General features: G+C 39.4%; 1 protein-coding gene across 1 annotated transcript in view; it reads left to right on the forward strand.

Moving 5' to 3' along the window:
• Positions 1-1,428: 1,428 nt before the first annotated feature.
• PRELID3A (PRELI domain containing 3A) overlaps positions 1,429-22,470 on the forward strand; it is a 528,271-nt gene continuing 507,229 nt past the window's right edge. The window contains exon 1 of the mRNA XM_044067173.1: positions 1,429-1,544. Coding sequence (XP_043923108.1) covers positions 1,513-1,544 — 32 coding nt within the window. The 5' untranslated portion in view covers positions 1,429-1,512. The remainder of the gene's footprint in view (positions 1,545-22,470) is intronic.

A 22,470-nucleotide genomic window follows, 5' to 3' on the forward strand; every position in this document is an offset into this window, starting at 1 on the left:
TAACCTGCATTTTTTTGAAGTTTTGCAAAACTATCATGTTAACATAGCTTGCTTTTAAAGCTATATATCACGACTTGCATCACAAACTAGTCAATTAACATTTTAAAGACATAAATTTCAAAGATGGTCTGGGGCTACAAGAATCATTCATACCAGGTATTTTAATGACATTTAAACAAGCAGTCAGTTTTTGCTCAGCTAATTCTGTATCATTTATTGTAGCACTACCTTTTATATCAGTCTTTATAATTTGAAGAACACAGAATTTAACTCATGAGATGTTTCATTATTATGCGTAGCCCATGCATTTGTATTACTGAACTTCCTTACATTAGCTATATAGTCTACAGTATGGTCACAGACGTGCCTATTAGTCTTCCTAATATAAAAACAATAGCAGTTACATATGCACTTGTATTAGTGCAGTCTGCACAGAATTGGACTTTATAAATTACCATTTTCTGAATATTTAAATAAAATACTGGTAGAAATAAATTTACAGTATGGCCACTTTACGCATTGATGACTGCCTACACAATCAGCAACTGGGTCAGACACAAATTATAACATAATTCTTGTTTCAGATTAAGTCTATTCTTACAGACAATAATGGGATGCTCATCCACTATTTCAGATATGTCATTATTTGAAATTAAAATGTCCTAATTACTACATAATAAACCACATTAGTACTTCTAGACAATGCTAATATGTCGTGTAACTCATTAGTAGTACGTGTTTTAGCCACATTTTATCTTAGATGATATTTCTTAGGGACATGGCTTACTGCATTCATTATTGTATAACCACGTAAATATAAATCATTAGTCTGAAAATTTAAATCATCAGTCAAAATTCCATTATCTGAGATGCGCTGCCCTAGTTATCCCTTCGTAAGTCTCACAATTGGAACTGTGGCACTCATCTACACAAAACAAATTTTCAGCCCGGGGAGCAATTAATTTCGTTCACTTCAATAACATACACAAAAAAGCTGAGCGTACTGCCATTTGTTATTCTAAGCCGTGTTTCCTCTAATGCTCGTTGTGCTAAGTTTGCCTCTTGTTTATTCCTTTTGTATTATGGATCCTCTCAAAATTATCATTTGATACACATAAGGGGCATGGATTAATGCCAAATACCTAAAAATCGCTGTAGGATTTGCAAGCCTAGCAAAAATACAAGGCCCTTCTGTACCACACTGCGTTACAAAAACATTTACAAACGCAGTCAGTACAATAAATAATAAAAGGTTTATATCCCGTTAGACAGCATATTTCCGAGTACCACTTGGATCAAGAGCATCTTCCGATGATAAATCCTCCTCCTTTCCTCGAAAGCTTCTGCACATCTTTACATTATAGATGCACGACCTGCCAACGTCGGCACGTAGAAATCACATGACCTGAAGACAATTGTGTGGGCTTTTCTTCAACAGAAATTACATTTCTAGGGACCGGTACTGGACTGGTTATTTGTCACTTGCAGGTGTGCTTTGGGAAGGGAAGAATTATGAAGATCTGGAGCTCGGAGCATGTTTTCAGGTGAATCACTGTACATATTTCAGAGTCAGGTACTTTGTGAGTTGAAGTAACAGTAGTACTGCGGGCGTATAGATAGTGCCCACCTGACAATATTCCAGGCTAGGATGACTGTGTTTCTTAATAGGGTCGTTGATGCTAACGGTATTATAATTTGTTACCGAGACAGTTTCACTGTTCTGGCAGTGCAACATAAATTAATAATAGTTATGAGGTTTTAAACTCACAGAATTTGTGAAAGGGTCTATTTATTTAATTATAGGGTAAGACATTTGTATTTAAATAGGAAATGTTATTTACATAGTAAATGTCAGTTCTACAAAGCCGCAGATATCTAGCCAGAAATAGAGAATCCCCGGAGAAACATTTTGCTACGGAGTCGGACTTTTTAACCTATTCAAACTTGGTATGTGAATGTGAGTGAGTGTGTGTTTGTACCTGTGTGTATATATAATGTGTGTTGGTCAGTGCCTGTCTCTTGTGTGAGAAAAATAGACATTTTAGTTGGGAGAGTGTTCGGAGTTGTGATGTAAATTAAAATGGGTTACAGTGGCTGTTGAGGTACATGTGTGTGGTATTATTACCATTATCACCTCTAACAATACAGTTTTATTTATCTTGTTTTAATGACGGTATGTATGTAGTATTCTACATGTCTTACGTATATTATTGCTTGTGTTAATGTTAATGTACGTATTTACAGTGTATTGTAACATGGTCAGTTTTCTTCTATGGATATGACTTTCGATTCTTTTATTTGTGGGCTTTTTCTCCCCAGGCCTCCATTGAAAATGGATAAAATTATCCAAGTTGTACTTTATTAATAAACAAATATCAATAAATACATTCATAACTTACTTTCAGTGTTGAAATGTAGAGAACACAAAACTTTACAGCATTGTTTTTCCTTCTACAATATAAATCCATTTACTTTCTGCAAGAAGTTAGCGTTAACAGAACTGTATAGACTTGTGGATATTGATGTAAATACTTTACTGTATATATCTGTTTTGTAACTATGTTTGTTTTTCTGAGAACTGTCAGAAACTCACTTGTTAATGGAACTTTTCTCCTCGGCTCTCTGATGCAAATGGGCTTTGACCAGTTGGACTTCCCCTGTCAATAAACACAAATACATAAATTACGGAGGAGTTGCTGTGGGTTTTATAGGATCATAGGAAGTTACTAGTATATTGGCCCTGAGGCCCTTATAAGCCTAGCCAAGAGTTTAGCACATGTATAGACAAATCAGCACCCAATGACCCTGTCCAGCAGAGACACGGGTGGAATCCCAGGGATGTATTTTCTATTTCCCATCCAGTTATCCAGGTTCTGCTTAAAAGTGGATAATGAGATACTCTGGTTGATGTGGAGAGGAAGTCTATTCCATAGATGGGGGAGTCTCTGGGACACAAATCTGTCCCGCCAACAAGTCCTATTGATGTTACATACCAGGTTGAGGCCGCGTGTGTGGATTACTCGAGTGGAGCTTGACTTGCGGATATGCACCAGTCCCATCAAGGTGGGGTCCGAGATCGCCTTGTATGCCAGACAAAGTCACTCTGAGTCTTGAAAATATTGTAAGTACTTACTAGACAATTAAATCTTAAGAAGCCTAGCTTTACATTCTGATAATTGTTTGGTTCATAAGTACTTACTAGGCTACTGATTTGTGAAGATCTTAAGAAGCCTAGGCTTACATTCCCATGATTGTTTTTAGCCCATATATTTTTTGTATGAATAACCCAGAGGTGGGCAGAACAAGGCTATATTGGGGCATTTACTCATTGCACCTTTCCATAAGGGACATGGGTACTATGCTGGGGGGAGGTTGTGGTTTCTCATCCAGTCATCTAAATTTCATAATTTCATTTGAATAGAACAAGAGAAGTAAATCACTTTATGTGGAGTGGAAAATGGTTCCACGGGAATGGCATTCTCTGTGATACATAGCTATCCCTCTAACACGTCATATTTATGTTGTAAAAGAGATTGAGATCCCTTAATTGAGTGTTTATGCTACCACTGGATTTGTGAATGTGTAATAGGTCTGAGAGGATAGGGTCTCCAGAGGCTCTATATTCAAGATAGAGGTCAGCACTTAGTATGCTGTATGATTCAGAGAAGTGGGACAAAGCTTTGAGATCATTTGTATAGTTTTTATGATTTAGGTCCTTGAGTTTTTAGTGAGAAAATGTTGTGGTCATTCCAATTGTGTCAAATTTTTATTCAGTGATCAGCTTAAAAAGGGACAAGTACAATTGAATGATTACATCCCTGAACCTGGACGACATACTTTTAGATTTAGATATAGGCTGTGTAATGGATAAGGAATTCCTTTCTATAGTGGATATGTGGTGATCAAAGGACAGTCCATTGTCAGCATAGGTTCCCAGATCCTTGACTATAGAATAACTTTATTTTCAGAGGTGTGTTGTAATGTGATATTTGCAAGAGTGGTCATGCTTGCAGAAGGTTACTATTATACAATACTAGTAGTTTTAATACATGCACTGTCATGCATTATGTTTCTGTTGTTAATTATTTCATCCACATTTATGAGACATTGCATATTACATTAGTTTGATCTGATGTTTAGAAAATCTCGCTAATGGTTTAATTGTTGTTGTTGGGCAACCTTTTCAGTTTTGGGGACCTTCAGCAAGATTAGTGGAGACAGACAAATGCTCAGTAGAACAGACATATTAATGGAGTCATGGTGCCACAGTGAGAATAATGTTGCTGTGATACTGACAGCTGAATTATTGAACTCATGCTGTCCTTCTTGAGCGCCTTCATCCTCAGATGATTGGCTTTAGGCAAAATGCTTAAAGGTTATGGCAGATAGAGGTACATTACCATTTGAATATGATGATATTAGTAACAGCAGAAAGTACTGCACTAACTTTAGTAACTAGTGCCTAAAATCTGCTATGGCTGCAGAGTATACACAAATATTGGAGTGGAGCAAATCATTTGCATGTTATCTGTTTGTATAACTGTGTATTCATGTTTGCAAAATTCCCAATTTCTTGCCTTAAAATTTTAAAGAAGAAAGAAAAGTAGTCAGATACAAGTGTTCCAAATTAGGGATGCTTTGTAAGTTTTCAGACTGTTTACTTTGACAACTGAGTAAATAAGAGCACTTGTTAAAGTGCTTTCTACGAAGATGTCACACATACAAGTCATATGTATGATTATTCATTATAAAGTTTTTATGTGAGTGTTGGTGCCTGATATGTGCACTTAGTGGTTCACTAAAGAATCTTGATGAATGGCCATCATGTTTTATGCTTCTTTCAGTTTGACTACATAGACACTTTCTAGTGTACATATCTAACATTGTCTGAATTAGAGGAAGTTTACCAGACTTATAGCTCCTTTGGGTTAAATGTGGACAAAAATTGGCAGGTGTTTTTTTCAGATGTTGTGAATACATTTAAAGGGGATTTGCTTGATTTGATTAGCTTATTAACATGCTAATTGTTAAATGTAGTTAAATGATGAGAATGTGTTGGACTTTGCATTTCTGTTCTTAGAAGGCCAGGGGGCTGAGTAACAGGTAAACTTTAAATTCACAATAAAAATAGGTTTTATCAGACAAAATGTACTTATTATTGCTAAAAATGCTTTTGTCTGTGGCTTGGTGTTCTTGAATTAAAGGAAGTTATTGCCACTACTAGTTTTACCAGCTGCTGCATTTTCATTTTGTTCTGTATTAATTAGGTCTGTGGAAGCAGTTTTCTGACTTTTTTGCTTTTATCTTAACACATGGTGTGTGGTTGGTATACAGTATAATGCTGTAAATGGTCAAATAGACACCAGGACGAGTAAAGTAGTAATGTTCAGTGAGCATTAAAAAAATGCAGTTAAACACGGTTTTATTTCCAGTATATTCTAGAAAGTGAGATTTAAAGTGGTAATAGGTGACCATACACCTGAAGGACAGCATCAGTGATTTCCAGGATCTAATAAGAGGTGTGTTTTCAGTAACATTTAAGATTTGCACTATAGTTGATAGGACTCCTTGGCAAATAAAAATTTCCACATGAATTTTACACCATACACCATCACATCAAACACACTGTAGAAATCTCTCTCCTGTCTCTAGTTCTTCCATGCTGTACTAAAGTTTTGATAAGGGAAGATCAGGCCCTAGCCTACTTTGGTGGTTTTTGATGATTTATTTGCTGATCGTATCAATCAGTATCTTCCCACTTCCTTTCCCTTCAGCAACCATTTCTTGTCATTAGTTTCACCCTTTGTTACCCTTTTTCATGGAAATCAAATCTTTTATTTCCTTTTGGTGCTGAGTTTTGGCCCACTACTTCCCATCAGTTTCTTAACTCATGATAGCAGCTCCGCTGTTTTTTAAATGTGTCTGCTACAGGTCTATTCCACCAGGTGCTGGGCCCATTCAATGCCTCCATTTTGTAGGTTCTTAGCAAGTCATCTTTTAAGTGTCTTACTTTGTCAAAAAACCTTCAGCTCTTTTGTTGAATTGTTTTCCCCCTCATCTTTTTGCTTCTGCGTCTTTTCTCCAAGAGAAAATTTGAAAGAAATGGAGGTTTCAGTAAGTCAGTCTGAAGATTCCCATATGTCAGTCAGGCATGATCCTTCAACCATGAAGCCCCCTATACTTAAGATAGACATCCTTCTGTTGGGCAACTCTGCCCCAAGTTGATAGTTAGTGATATGGGCAGTTTGGGGATCCTGTCAAATTCCCCATTATAATGGTTATTGAATAAACTGGAATGGAGAAAAAAGAAAGAAATTTCCAACACATAATGTAAAAGTTGTGCAACTGAGGCAGAGAATGCAGTCTAAATCCTCAAAAGTAACCAAAATATAAAACTGGATCCATTTCTGTTGGCATGCTTTCTCTGCTGGAAATTTCTTTTGTTGTCATTCTCCCCATGCTGAGTACTTAGTCATGGTTTTGACTACTCTCAGAACTTGTTTGCTCTCCCTGAGTGAAAGTCCTGTTTCCCATTCATTTATGGGGGAAAAGTTGAGTTAGCTGGAAGTGGGAGCCATCATCTATGTATTAGGAGTCTGGGATGCCTGTTTAAGCCCAAGCCTCCCCTGCACTTGCCAGGTCATGGCCAGGGGACAACATGCTGTGGGCCTCAGCAGTATATATCAGGAGTCAGAGTATGATGTAAATAATTGGTTCTGCCCCCTCCCTCCATCTTTTGTTGGTTGCATCCTCCATGTTAAATCCCAGTTTCCAAAGGATATCAGTTATGGAGAGCATGTACAAGTATGTGCTCCCAACACTTTCACTGACGGGTACTGCCCCAGATGCTAATTGAACACCAGTTCCCTGGGTTATAGGGCTTTACACCTGTATGCCAGCAGAGCTGGCATCTGCCAGAAATGTTTAATTCTCTTCATCTGTTTTCCTGTCAGGGTCTAGTAGATGTCCATTTCTAACTTTCACTGTGGATAAGATTCTGCATACTTGACATTATAGAGGGTTTGTAATACCATCTTGTAAGGAACCTCTGAAGTCAGACTCCCTTTTCAGGACCCAGTTCCACAATGGCATATTTATTTTTGACTGATTGACTCTTCTACCCTTTGAGCCCAAAACCTCATCTAATTTGAAATTCTTTCCCTGGAAGACCCTTTTCTTGGTAGCCATTGCTTCTGCTAAAAGAATTTCAGTGCTACAGCCTCTTTTGATCAAGCCACCTTTATTTGGCTTTCTATAAGGATAGAATGGATGTTAAGACCAACACATCCTTCATGGAAAAGGTTGCTGTTGCTACAGAAGATAATGTTTCAGCCTGTCAGTTTACCTGTAATTTTCCAGGATAAAATAGCCAAGGCAGATGCTTTCTTCACTACATGGATGTTCACAGAAAACTTAGATTTTATCTTTATGCTTTCCTACCCCCTGCTACCAATCATTAAGCTGCTGTCATGGCAACCCATGTGTTCCCGACTGGGACAGGAGCTCCATTGCCCATTCGTTTCCCTCTGAGGTGGGAATAACTGAAGTCCAGTCATTCTCTTATTGGGTGAAAGCTGTCTGTGACATAGCTGTCACCCAGGCAGTCTTGAGGGGATTTTTATATAGGTCCCCAACCTCCACCACCTTTGTGGTGAAGTAGGTATGCCTGTCAACACAGGAATTACCAGTACTCTTAACTATAGGAGTGTACACACTTTTTTACACAGGCCCTGCCATAGCTGCTGGCTTCATGGCTAGGTCAGCCACATCTATGTTCCTCCCAGCAATCATTGCAATACATGTTAGTGACCAGACGCCATTTATCCCCGCATTGAGAATGTCAAGGGAACCATGAAATCCCTCACCTAGGTGGGTACACCATCAAAAGCTGCACCTCTCCTGTATCCCCTCCCACCTCTTCCAGTGCCTGAGATGGTAGTCAAACTTGGGTCATCTGAGACACAGTCAGAGCTCTGTCCCTCAGTACCCTACAGCTATGGGACAGACATAGAACAGAGTTGATTAAGAGGGACATCTAATTCTTTGTGTCCCTTGCCAAGTTTTAGTTTTGTTCTTTACTCCCTACCACACCTGCCACATTATCTTTACCAGTTTAAGCCATTTGTTCTGTTCGTGGCAAGAGCCAAGCATCCCTGTACAGGTGAAAGTCCTATAACCCATTCCATTCTGCTTGGGGTGCCTAATCAGCCCATTCATTCCCCCCAATAGTGAGAGCCAGGTAGTAGGAAGCAGGCCAGCTTTTAAGGTCTGATGGAGTGGTCTACCACTCTTCCCAGAGTTCGTCTCCCTGCTGCAGGAAGCATGCCTCTGCATGCTGACTTCCCTAACAAATGTGCTTGCAAAGAGGTGGTGTGCATTTAGAAAGCCTGTGATCTGTGGATGTAACACCCAGTGCGCCATCTGATGTCACCCATGTAATGAGCCAGAGCCATTTCCCTGCCCTAGGATAGGTAAGCCCACAGTGCTTGCTTACTTCTATCCTTCCCACTCTTCTAACACCCGAGCTGCGAGTTGAATTCAGTCCTAATTGTGAGCAGCTCTTTATATCCTTTCCAAGTCTCCATAGGGAAAGAAAGTTACTTGATTAGGAGGGTGGCCTAATGGTTAAGGTGTTTGCCTGACAAACATAAGGTGCAGGGTTTGAGTCTCACAAAGGATAATTGGTAGGCTTAAAATGGCTCGCAGGGGCTAGGTAGCCTAGTACTAATGTATGAACTATGCATATGCTGCTGCACTGGTTAATGAATTGCATTACCATATCTTATAATAAATATTAGAGATCTTTACCAGCAACTCTGAAAATCATTGCACTAAAGCAGAGCTTGCCTTCTTGGCCTTTTTATGTAACATCGATAGTTTTGATGATGTCTGTGTGTCAGCAACTTGGTCTTCCTGTAATATGTTTGCAAGGCAGTACAAGCAAATATAATTTCCATGTCAGGCCCTTATTTTGGGAATACTTTTTTTTCAGATATATATTCCCAGGGATTTGTCCTTGAGATTTCTTAAGATGGACAATTTCTTTCCAAAAAACAAAAAGATTAAGAGGACAACATAATATTGAATCTATAGGATTTATAGGACGCAAATCATCTTTTATAACATATGCTTTATTTATTTATCAGGAAAGTTTGACTGGGTAACAAATATCCATTTTCAGCAGAGGCATGGGTTAAAGAAAGTCAAATAAAACACTAACTGCAATAATTAAAAAAAAAAATGTGTGTATATGTGTGTGTGTATATATGTATATATGAGATCACTACTAAATCCCGAATACTGACATTACCATAGACCAGAATCTCGAGACCAGATAACCGAAAGATGAGAAGACCGGAAGACCAGAAGACCAGAAGAGCGAATTTCAAAATCACGAAGTACGGAGATGTCAGGAGGTGAGGTAAGTATCAATGTTTGGTTGTGTTGGTTAGTGGCTTTAGTGTGTGTAAGTGTGTGTTGATACTGTGATGTGTGTGTGTGTGTGTGTGTGTGTGTTTGTGTGTGTGTGTGGGGAATGTAGGTGTGTGGTGGTGTTTTTGTGTGTTTGTCTGTATAGTGCGACCTTGGAGTTAGAATATTTAAGTAGGGGGGTGGGAGGGGGGTGCAGTGTAGTGTAGGTTTGTGTGTTTGTGTTTTGGGTGAAGGCGTGTGTATGTGTATGTGTGTGGTGTATGTTTAGTGCAGTGTTCGGTATTTCAAATTTCGCGCTTCTGGTCTTCCGGTCTTCTCGTCTTTCGGTTATCTGGTCTCGAGATTCCGGTCTTCGGTAATGTAAGTATTCGGAATTTAATAGTGATCCCATATATAGATATATGTATATATATATATATATATATATATATATATATATACATATAGTTATATATATGAGGTATTAGGAGACACAAATGATGTAAAAATAAAAATAAATTATAAAAGTCAATTAAATATGGCAATCAGTATATACAAGTGTATTAGAATTATAGTCTGCTATGCTGGGAAATAAAATAAAACAATACAAGTCCACCCTAGGATTTGGGAGAGGGCATATGTTGAAATGTATAGAAAGTATTTGTTAATATAGATCAGGCAGGTGTGGTACATAGGCATAGCCATGTGTTAGTGAGAAATTCTTTGAGAGAGGACTTAAATACATTGAGTCTAGGTATAGTTCTGGTTGAATTTGAGATAGAGTCCAATAGTGTGGTTATGCAGTGTGAGTGTAAACATTGCCCCATATTTTTTTGTGGTTTATAAATTTCAAGCAGGGAGATTTGAATTTTGGGAAATAGTGATTACATACTGAGAAGATAAAAAGCTAGAGTGGTTATCTAGTATTTTGTGGATTAGAAGAAGTTGCATATGGACTAGTTGATGAGGGAGGTCTAACCAGGTACATTTTGGCAAGTTTTTTAAGACTGTTAAAATAATATTATTAATGTATTTTTAAAGTATCTGAGATTTTTTTTTACTTTGTGATTGTTTTAGCAGTTTGTGCTTTTTACTCTGTGAAGTTTTCCTTTCGCCATTTATAGCTTTTGAGAACCCAAGTGGCCTAAACAGTTAAGAGAATTTACTATTGTAAGTGGTATATTTTTTTAAAAAAAATGGAATGCATAGTTTTGCACTTAACATTTTAGCAGTTTTTGCCCTTATATTTCCTCTCAGTGGCCAGAATAGGTTAAGAACTTGTACATAACTCCTTTTTAGAGACATGTATTGTCAGATGTATAATGTATTTTGACAAAGTACTGTACATTTTACACGTCTAATTTAAAATTGTATTTCTGTCATTAATTTTAAATATAATTGCCAACAGTCTAACTTGCACATATTCACTGCTTTGGATAGAGTCTTTTTATATAAAACATGTCCCTCTGTGTTTTTTATTAACAAGAAACATCTTTATTAAATTATCAGTTATGACATTGGCAATCATATATTTATATAAATGAAAGCAAACCATATTCACATATTTTCATTTGCAAACATTATACGTTAATTATAATCTATCAAGTCATTGTCAGTCAAACATTACATAGATTATTCAATTTCTGCCTTCCCTTAAACCTCATTCCTCCTCCAAAACATTCTGTATGTATTGTTCCCACAATTCCCGCTTTTCTATGTAGTTTGCTCCTTCCCTTTGTTAATGCTCTCACTTCCAGATGTTTTATCGCTGTTACTATATTCACTACTTCTAGTATGGTTGGTTTAGACTTTGATTTCCATTCTCTAGTAACTGCTTTTTTTGACACGCCCACCAGAATTAAACTCGGCATGACCTTACTATGTCTAGGTAATTCTGATTGTGTATCAGAGCTCAAAAATAATTTCCTTAGTTGCACCAATTTGCTTACCCAGTGTTTCTGATAGAATACTCTGCAGGGACTTTTTAAAGTCTGCCAACTCATTACACTCCCAGAAAATACATTCCCAATTACCTCTTTCTTCATCATCACACCTCCAACATTTGCAATCTACCTGAGGAAGCATATTCTTTGGAGTCTGCTTGGAATATAAAAATACCTATGCAAACACTTCAAAGCAAAGATCATAAATCTTCTAGACTTTGTTTCATTTTGGGAGTCATTCATATATTCCCCCATTGTTGCTTTGTGAACTGCTTATCTAGTCTCTCTTCCCAATCCTTTCTAACATCCTCTGATTGATTCATGTAGTTATCATGCAATATTTTATGCCTTACTAATTATCCCTTTTTTAGCAGTAGCTTCTGTTCTAGATTATACTAAAAACTCTACCAGTGCTGGTCTTTCACTTAGGACCCACTTATTTCTTTCTCTTTGCCTATACTCTGATATCAATCCTTGATAGGGAAGGCAATTTGTAGCCTTTAGTCCAAATGAATTCTTGGCCTCTTCTCATTCAGTTACCTTTCCCATTCTAATTATTTGCTGCTAATACCTTGGTTCCTTTGCCAGTTTTCTCCAGTAAATTCCAGACCCCTCTTGCCTATTCTGTGTACCCCTGATTGCAGTCATCCCTATTGGCAGAATCTCTGTTCTCCATCCCTGTGTTGGCTTAGTTCTTAGTATACTTTTGACTACTTTATGAATATAATATTCTGGATGGTTATTGTTGTTGTTCTCCTTAAGGATTTGCATCCAAAATCCCAGTGTCTCATTGATTCTTGAGCTTCGCCCCTGTTTCATCATCATCCCTTTCCACTTTGAATTATAGCTTTCTGCTTGTGCTGTATATAGTAACCATAACTGTGTAGCTCTGAAATACCATTTCAAATCAGGTAATCCCAAACTACCTTGTTCTGTTGGAAGGATCAACTTTTCCTACTTAACTGTTGTTGTCTTCCCCTCCCAGTTAAAATTCTTCAGCTCTTTATAAATTGCTATCCACAACTTCTCCTGTGGTTGATAAAAATATGCCTGCATATATAAAACTAAAGGGACTAAAACATTTTAACTGTTTGTATGTTACTATCCATATCCATATAATAGAGCTTCCAATTTCTCAGTTTTTGTATTATCTTTTTAGTCTCTTCCCGCATATCCTTAGCTGCTACATTGGAATCCTTTTTAATCCATACTCCTAAGTACTTCATTTTATCATGTCTACATAAATGTGGATATTGCTGAACCAATTCATATCTGGGTACATAATTTACAGCTATTGCCTTTGTTGTAGCATCATGCATCATTAATTTTTGTATCCTGAAAAGTACATGATAAAGCTTCAGTGGTATCCGAAGTCAGTGTGGCTTCAAGATTGCCACCTCCTGGACTTACCCAAACCAACTGCCGGAATCCAAACAGAAAAACGACCAAAACCAGTTGACCAATGGTTTATTCACAGAAATTTAGCGCTTTCCTGTGTGTATAACATACACTTCTTCAGAATAAAGAACATACACAAAAATTCAGTTTAAATATCCCACCAATAAAATCACATGACGCATCAACACACCTACACAAATCAATTCTTAAAGGCATCTTTCTCACACTTTCAAATATATAAATATGTATATGCAAAAAAAAAAGCATATCCTATTATATCACAAATACATTAAAAATATTATTAAAAATGCAACATATTAATTAAATATAGTGAGACATAAGCCTCAAAGCACAAGCTATAGATAGAGAATCATTTAAACCTGGGGGTGAGGTGGCATTTAATTTCAATTGCCAGTGCAACTCCCTATGTTCTACCATATCACGCCATGGTCCTCCCAGCAAATTCCGATGTATGGTGTCGATTCCAAAAAGAAAAAAACATGGTCTGGATGTTTTTGTAAATGACTATACAAGGCATTAGTAGTTCTCATATGTTTGATGTCGTAAATATGTTCGTAAATACATTCTCTAAAACTATGAATTGTCTTTCCAGAATAAAAACTTGGGCACATTTTACATAAAGCTACATATATCACTTCCATTGATTTACATTTACAGAAAAATGTGTTTTTACTTTCATACCATTAATAAACACCTCATTTTTGCTCTAAAATATACTGGCACAAATTGCAAGTGCCACACTTGTAGGTACCCCAAACCCTTTCACTAATAGTAGTATACAATTTGTCATCTGATTCCAACATATTCTTAATACATTTGGCTTTTCTAGTAATGAATACTGGTTTAATCCCCAAAATATCAGATACCCCTTCAAATGCTCGAAAAAACAAGCCAGTTTTGGTTAATGATGTTCCAAATAAAACCATATTCCTCATTAAAGGTGGTAATAAATGAACAATTATATTCAATGTTTGGTTCTCTCTGATATACTAAAGCTTTATTGTCTACCAAGATGGGAATCACTTCCCTCTGCTGTCTCTTCTGAAGATCCCCCCCCCATATTAAATCAACTAAATCAGGGGGGTACCCTCTAGTTGTAAACATTCCTTTCAAGTTTTCACATTCCTTAAGAAGCATCTCTTCACTGGAAATCATAGGTGCTAACCTTATATATTGCTCCTTAATGATTCCTCTCTTTTGATGTATCGGGTGACAACTACTGTAGTGCAAAAGGCTATTGGAGTAAGTTGCTTTCTAAACATAGTGCTCGGTATCACTTTTTTCATCTCATCCTTATATATTAACACATCCAAATAATTAATACTTACTGTACTGTAATGGTAAATGAACTTTAAATAAGAGGTAGTGGAATGTAAATATTCCAAAAATTTATCTGTGTCCGTTTTACTAACATCTCAAGCAATAAAAATGTCGTCCAAAATCCTCACATAAAAATGGTAGGGTGGAACATTGTCATTATTAAATATATATTGCTTTTCCCATTGAAGTAGGACTATGTTAGCAAACACTGCGGTGCAGCTTGCGCCTATACCCACACTTCTTTTTTGTTGAAAAAATTGCCCATCCAAGTGGATGAAATTATACTTCAAAACCATGTCTAACAATGCATCAAGAACATTAATCTCATTAGCACTAAAACACCAAATTCATGAATAAAATCATGAAACATTTATTTTCCAACATCTTGTAAAATAACATTAAATAAATGTACTATGTCAGTGGTAACAAATGCTAAACTAGTACTGTATTTAACCTTTCTCAAATTTTTAAAAAAATCCCAAGAGTTTTTCATAACATGAGAATAGCCAGACACCAATGCTTGTACTTTTTTATCTATGCATACAGCCATAGGGTGAGTGATAGAGGTTCTAGCACTCACAATAGGTCTCATATGAGGGTCCCACAAGCATTTATGTATTTTTGGGATCCCAAAAATGGGTGGGGGGGGACCACAGGACATTTAACCTCTATAAATTCATAGATTTCTCTAGTAATTTCTTCTTGTTCCAATATGTCTAACAAGATAAATATAATTCTAGAATAACATGAATTAATATAGTTCAAAGATATCCTTACTTGGATAGAAGGAAGTTTCTTTGCTCACCAGTGGGAGTGGGGAGCCTTGAGCAGCCTACCTGTCCCTGTAGGAAGTTACCTCAGCACAAGAAGCTGTAGTAATTGGTTGTTTTGGACCATTTCTAGCTCTTTTGTAGTTCCCTGTTTAAAATCTGCCTCTGGGCGTTTTTTTCTGGCTAAACTGCTCAGAGAAGCTCCTCATGGTCCTGCGGAGTGGTCCTAGCTACAGAGAACTCAGAAAAGCGACTACTTTCTGGATTTAAGTATCTTTGCTTTTTTTTCACTTGGAATAGCTTCTGTAGCTTACCCTGAACTAGCTTGAACTGTTTTTTTAACTGTTTGCTGCATTATTTTAAAATCTGCACTTAAAGTTACTTTTTAGTCGAATTTGATCGAAAGTTTGTTTGTTTGTTTGTTTAATTTAACTGTTGAGGCTGCCCACTAAAGTGTGCTAGCCTGTGTAACTGATTTATCACTGTTTCTGCATTTTCTGTGTGTTTCTATCAAAAAAACAAAAAAAACAAAAAAAAAAATCCTTGTTTTCCCGCCTCTCCTTGACTAGTTTAGACCAGTTTACAGGCATTGCTGTATTCTGGGCTGTGGTGTAGTTCCTGTGTTGTCCATTACCTTACTTGGATAGAAGGAAGTTTCTTTGCTCACCAGTGGGAGTGGGGAGCCTTGAGCGGCCTACCTGTCCCTGTAGGAAGTGACCTCAGCACAAGAAGCTGTGATAATTGGTTGTTTTGGACCATTTCTAGCTCTTTTGTAGTTCCCTGTTTAAAATCTGCCTCTGGGCGTTTTTTTCTGGCTATACTGCTCAGACAAGCTCCTCGTGGTCCTGCAGAGTGGTCCAAGCTACAGAGAACTCAGAAAAGCGACTACTTTCTGGATTTAAGTATCTTTGCTTTTTTTTTCACTTGGAATAGCTTCTCTAGCTTACCCTGAACTAGCTTGAACTGTTTTTTTAACTGTTTGCTGCATTATTTTAAAATCTGCACTTAAAGTTACTTTTTAGTCGAATTTGATCGAAAGTTTGTTTGTTTGTTTGTTTAATTTAACTGTTGAGGCTGCCCACTAAAGTGTGCTAGCCTGTGTAACTGATTTATCACTGTTTCTGCATTTTCTGTGTGTTTCTATCAAAAAAAACAAAAAACAAAAAATAATCCTTGTTTTCCCGCCTCTCCTCGACTAGTTTAGACCAGTTTACAGGCATTGCTGTATTCTGGGCTGTGGTGTAGTTCCTGTGTTGTCCATTACCTTACCTTACTTGGATAGAAGGAAGTTTCTTTGCTCACCAGTGGGAGTGGGAAGCCTTGAGCAGCCTACCTGTCTCTGTAGGAAGTGACCTCAGCACAAGAAGCTGTAGTAATTGGTTGTTTTGGACCATTTCTAGCTCTTTTGTAGTTCCCTGTTTAAAATCCGCCTCTGGGCGTTTTTTTCTGGCTATACTGCTCAGACAAGCTCCTCGTGGTCCTGCAGAGTGGTCCTAGCTACAGAGAACTCAGAAAAGCGACTACTTTCTGGATTTAAGTATCTTTGTTTTTTTTCACTTGGAATAGCTTCTGTAGCTTACCCTGAACTAGCTTGAACTGTTTTTTTAACTGTTTGCTGCATTATTTTAAAATCTGCATTTAAAGTTACTTTTTAGTCAAATTTGATCAAAAGTTTGTTTGTTTGTTGGTTGGTTTAATTTAACTGTTGAGGCTGCCCACTAAAGTGTGCTAGCCTGTGTAACTGATTTATCACTGTTTCTGCATTTTCTGTGTGTTTCTATCAAAAAAACAAAAAAACAAAAAAAAAATCCTTGTTTTCCTGCCTCTCCTCGACTAGTTTAGACCAGTTTACAGGCATTGCTGTATTCTGGGCTGTGGTGTAGTTCCTGTGTTGTCCATTACCTTACTTGGATAGAAGGAAGTTTCTTTGCTCACCAGTGGGAGTGGGGAGCCTTGAGCAGCCTACCTGTTCCTGTAGGAAGTGACCTCAGCACAAGAAGCTGTAGTAATTGGTTGTTTTGGACAATTTCTAGCTCTTTTGTAGTTCCCTGTTTAAAATCCGCATTTGCACGGCTTTGCGCGGTTGTGCGCATAGCGCAGCGCCAGTTAAAGAAGGTTAAACTTCTTTTGGCTCCGCCAAGTCTGGTCTTCAAATTTTCCCTTAAGGAAGCTCTACTCTTAGTATAATCAGACTACTCACTGAATTATAAGCCTAGCACTTGTTCTCAATACTTCTCTACTAAGTAAGCACTTTCATACTAAGTAAAGCACTACATCTACCTACCACCCCTGTGAATATCCACTTCCCTTAAAGGTACAGCACTCCCTTATACTGTTCTAGCATGTCGCGTGGTAGATTACTAGCGTCCTCTCCAGTTCAGCTGGTCAATCTGGGTATCTTGAGACAATGCTACAATTGTCTCATGTACACAGACAACCCTCTCCTCCTCCCAACAAACACAAATACATGTGAGAGATGCAACTATATAGCCAAACTGGAGGCTGAACTCTCTCAACTCAGGGCTGGCACGACCAGACAGGAGGAGATGGTAACCACACACACAACAATCCCAGTCCCACATAGACCTACCACAACTGCAAACCAAACACATAAAAACACAAAGACATACTTGGAGGCTCTAATAAAAAACTTACCAAAACAACAGAGGCTCCCAAAGCAGACATCCAAAAATCCACCACCTCAAAACAAAACACATGCAACACATACTTCTATAAATCAGTGTGTCAACCAATCACAGCCCTTAAGGCCAAACACCATGCCAGATACATAAGTAATAGGTGACTCTATAGTCAGACACACTGATGTCCCACTGACCAGGCTGAACAAGGAGAGGGTGACTGTGAGCTGTCTATCGGGAGCTAGGATCCGCCACATAACACACGCACTCAAGTCACTCCAAAGCAAGTACAAATATGACTCTGTCATTGTCCATGCTGGCATGAATGACCTGAGACGTACCTCCCTGGACTATATGAAAAGAGACATAGAGGAGCTCTCCGATTATGTAGCCCAGGCTGGTATGACCCTGACCCTGAGCAGCATCTTGCCCTCACCAAGAATGATACCACAATACAAAGACAAGATAATCAGCTTTAATAATTGGCTCAAGTACTGGTGTCATTCTAAGGGGATCCATTGTCTGTCTGCCTGGGATGACATGTTGGACAAGCCATGCTGCTTCGCAAGGGATGGCTTACACCTGTCACCACTGGGCTTCCGGATATTGGCTAAGGCTCTTGCCACCCCATAGTGCCTTTTTTAGGCAAGGCTCAAAAGACAAACCCACCTCCTTAGAAAACAAAAATGGAAAAAAACTAAGGGTAATGCTGCTCAATGCCAGAAGTCTAAATCTCAAGATGCAGGCACTCGATGCACTCCTCAGCATGGAGAACATCGATGTCTGTGCAGTAACTGAAACCTGGTTCAAGGCTCCTGAGAGCACCCCAGCGCTACCAGGCTATACCTCGTATCATGCTTTTGCCCCAAAACCGGGCGAACCACAAAGGGAGGGGGAGTGTCCATATTCATCAAGGACACCCACACCTCCAAGTTAGTAGCAACACATGAAGCATCAGAGACCATACAGGTGCAACTAACCATAGGCAAAACTGCTATACAACTGGTAGCGTGTTACAGACCACCCTCCCAATCTCAGGAACCTCACTCAGCCTTCCTGAAGACATTGGAGGATATGAATGTATCATAAAATACCATCATACTGGGAGACTTCAACTACCCAAACATAGATTGGGTACATTATTCTAGCCCTAATACCCTAGCCCAAAGGTTCCTGGAATTCATAAATTAAAATGCACTGGAACAACTAGTCACCTCTCCCACTAGGGGAGATAACATACTAGACCTGATCATCACAAACATGGGGACAAAATGCTCCACACCGGAAGTATACCCCTCACTAGAGAGATCTGACCACAAACTAATCACCCTGGATATACATATCCTGCCTCCACCCCCAGCACAAAAGACCACAGTGAAAAACTTCTCAAAAGCAGACTTCACTCTTCTTAAGACTGAGATGGTATCCTTTAAGCCCACTGTGCCAGTGGATACCACATCCCACAATGCCAAATCCTTCACAAATGCTTTCTATGGACATCTCCAAGAATGCATGGATCATGCAATCCTAAATAAATCGAAGTCCCTCACCACCAAAGGCAAGCATCCTGTCTGGTGGACCTCAGCCATTACCAAATTGTATAACAAAAGAAGGAAGCTACTGCACGTCAGAGCAAAATCTCATGAAGGGAAGACATCTCTGATCAACATTAGCAGAAAACTACGTTCTCTCATAAAAACATCCAAGGCCAACTTTGAGAGAAAAATCGCTAAGGACACTAAAAATAACCACAAAGCCTTCTTCAGCTATGTTAGAAACCTGGGCGGAAACCCTCAGATATGCTCAGAGTTAGTTCACAACAACAAAAAATACACTGAACCCACAGATATTGCCAACATTCTGGCTGACAGGTTCAGTGCAAATGTCTCCCCTCCCTCACCCCCAAAAGAAGAAATACTTATCCCAGCTGAATGTAATCTCCCTGTCATCTCAGATGTCCAAGTGAGAACCGGCCTAAACAAAGCTAAAAACAGAGCATCAATGGGACCTGACGGTATCCCGGGTTGCGTGTTACGTGAACTCCAAGAGGAGCTAAACCCACACATAAAAATGCTATTTAACCTTAGCCTTACTTCAGGATATGTACCTGAACACTGGCATACAGCAACAGTGGTCCCACTCCACAAAGGGCGTACCTCTACAGACCCTGGGAACTACTGCCCCATAAGCTTAACCAGCCTGGTCTGCAAAGCTATGGAAAGAATCATTATGGAACTCATAAACAGAGACATAGGGGACCTACAGACACTTGACCCCACCCAGTTCAGCTTTGTAAAGGGCAGATCCTGCCTTTTGAACCTGGTTGACTTTTTCGAAACAGTCACTAGAGCCATTGATGAGGGCAAAGCAGTCCATACAGCCTACCTGGACTTGGCTAAGACCTTTGACACAATACCCCACTCAGGCATCATAGATAAGCTCAACAGCTTAAACATAAACCCTTATGTCACTAGATGGGTTGCAAACTGGCTAAAGGACAGAACCCATAAAGTTAAAATCGCTGGAGCAATGTCAGACTTAAAGCCAGTCACAAGTGGTGTCCCACAGGGATCTGTCCTGGGACCCCTCTTGTTCGGCATTTATTTCTCAGATGTTAAAGCAAACATGGGAGGGTTGTGGCTGACAAAGTTCGCAGATGACTGCAAACTAGGCGCCATAGTCGATACACCAGCGGACACATACATCCTACAAAAAGGCCTCACAGAAACGGACAACTGGTGCCGGTGTCATGGCCTTAAACTAAATGCCAAAAAATGTATAGTCATCCCCTTTGGGAAAAACAAAGTACCCACAAATTTTCACATAGACAGCAACCCACTGAGTACGGAAAAAGTAATCAGAGACCTAGGGACCCAAGTCGACAGCGACCTCTCATTTGACACCCACGTTGCCAAAGTGGTTAGAAAAACATTCTACCTTGCACACCTCATCATGAAGGAGTGTGCTAAACAGTCACAGCCCTTAAGGCCAAACACAATGCCAGACACACTTGTTATAGGTGACTCCATAGTCAGACACAGACGTCCCACTCACCAGACTGAACAAGGAAAAGATCACAGTAAGCTGCCTGTCAGGCGCTAGAATCCGCCACATAACACAACACTCAGGTCACTCCACAGCAAGTACAAGTATGACTCAGTCATTGTCCATGCCGGTGTGAAAGACCTGAGACGTACCTCCCTGGACTACATGAAAAGAGACATAGAGGAGCTCTCAGATTATGTATTTCAGGCCGGTATGACCCTGACCCTGAGCAGTATCCTACCCTCACCAAGAATGATGCCACAATACAGAGACAAAATGATCAGCTTTAATAATTGGCTTAATTACTGGTGTCATTCTAAGGGGATCCAATGTCTGTCTGCCTGGGATGACATGCTTGACAAGCCACGCTGCTTTGCAAGGGACGGCTTGCACCTGCCACCCCTGGGCTTCCGGATATTGGCAAAGGCTCTTGCCACCCCCATAGTGCCTTTTTTGGCAAGGCTCAAATGATAAACCTACCGCCCTAGAAAACAAAAATGGAGAAAAACTAAGGGTAATACTGCTCAATGCCAGAAGTCTAAACCTCAAGATGCACGCCCTCGAAGCCCTCCTCAGTATGGAGAACATCGATGTCTGTGCTGTGACTGAAACCTGGTTCAAGGCTCCTGAGAGCACCCCAGCACTATCAGGTTATACCTCATATCATGCGTTCCGGCCCCAAAATCCGGACCGAACCACAAAAGGAGGGGGAGTATCCATATTCATAAAGGATACCCACACCTCCAGGTTAGTGGCAACGCACGAAGCATCGAAGACCATCCAGGTGCAATTAACCATAGGTAAAACTGCCCTACAGTTTGTAACATGCTACAGACCACCTTCTCAAACTCAGGAAACCCACACAGCCTTCCTGCAGACACTGGAGAGTATGAATGTCTCTCCAAACACCATCATATTGGGTGACTTCAACTACCCAAACATAGACTGGGAACATTACTCAAGCCCCAACACCCTAGCCCAAAGGTTCCTTGAGTTCATAAACTCAAATGCTATGGAACAACTAGTCACCATTCCCACAAGAGGAGAAAATATACTAGACCTGATCATCACAAACATGGGGACAAAATGCTCCACACCGGAAGTATATCCCTCATTGGTGAGATCAGACCATAAATTAATCTCACTGGAGATCCACATCCCGCCCCACCCCAGCAAAAAGACCACAGTGAAGAACTTCTCAAAAGCAAACTTCACACTTCTTAAGACTGGAGTGGTATCCTTCAAGGCCCCGAGCCAGTGGAAACCACAACCCACGCTGCTGAAACCCTTACAAATGCCTTCTACGAGCACCTCCAGGAATGTATGGATCAAGCAATCCCTAATAAAATCAAGACCCTTTCCACCAAAGGCAGGCGCCCGGTCTGGTGGACCCCAGCCATAAACAAACTCTACAACAAGAGGAGAAAGCTACTACATGACAGAGCAAAATCCCTAAAAGGGAAGGCATCTCTGATCAATACTAGCAAAAAACTACGATCACTCATAAAATCATCCAAGGCCAACTTTGAGAGAAAAATCGCTAATGACACAAAAGACAATCATAAACCCTTCTTTAGCTATGTTAGAAACCTGGGTGGAAACTCCCAGATATGCTCAGAATTAGTCCAAAATGATAAAAAAATCACTGAACCCACAGACATTGCATACTGGCAGACAGGTTCAGTGCATATTTCTCCCCTCCTTCCCCCCAAAAGGAGAAATATCTATCCCACCAGAGTCTAGCCTCCCAAACATCTCAGATGCCCAGGTGAGAGCTGCTCTCTCTAAAGCAAAAAACACAGCATCAATGGGACCGGACGGTGTCCCCGGCTGTGTGCTACACGAACTCAATGAGGAACTAAACCCACACATAAGGCTGCTGTTTAATCTTAGCCTTACTACAGATACGTACCCAAAGAATGG

Source organism: Protopterus annectens, chromosome 3.part1, assembly GCF_019279795.1.
Source record: "Protopterus annectens isolate FY-2018-M chromosome 3.part1, PAN1.0, whole genome shotgun sequence".
Lineage (NCBI taxonomy): Eukaryota > Metazoa > Chordata > Ceratodontiformes > Protopteridae > Protopterus > Protopterus annectens.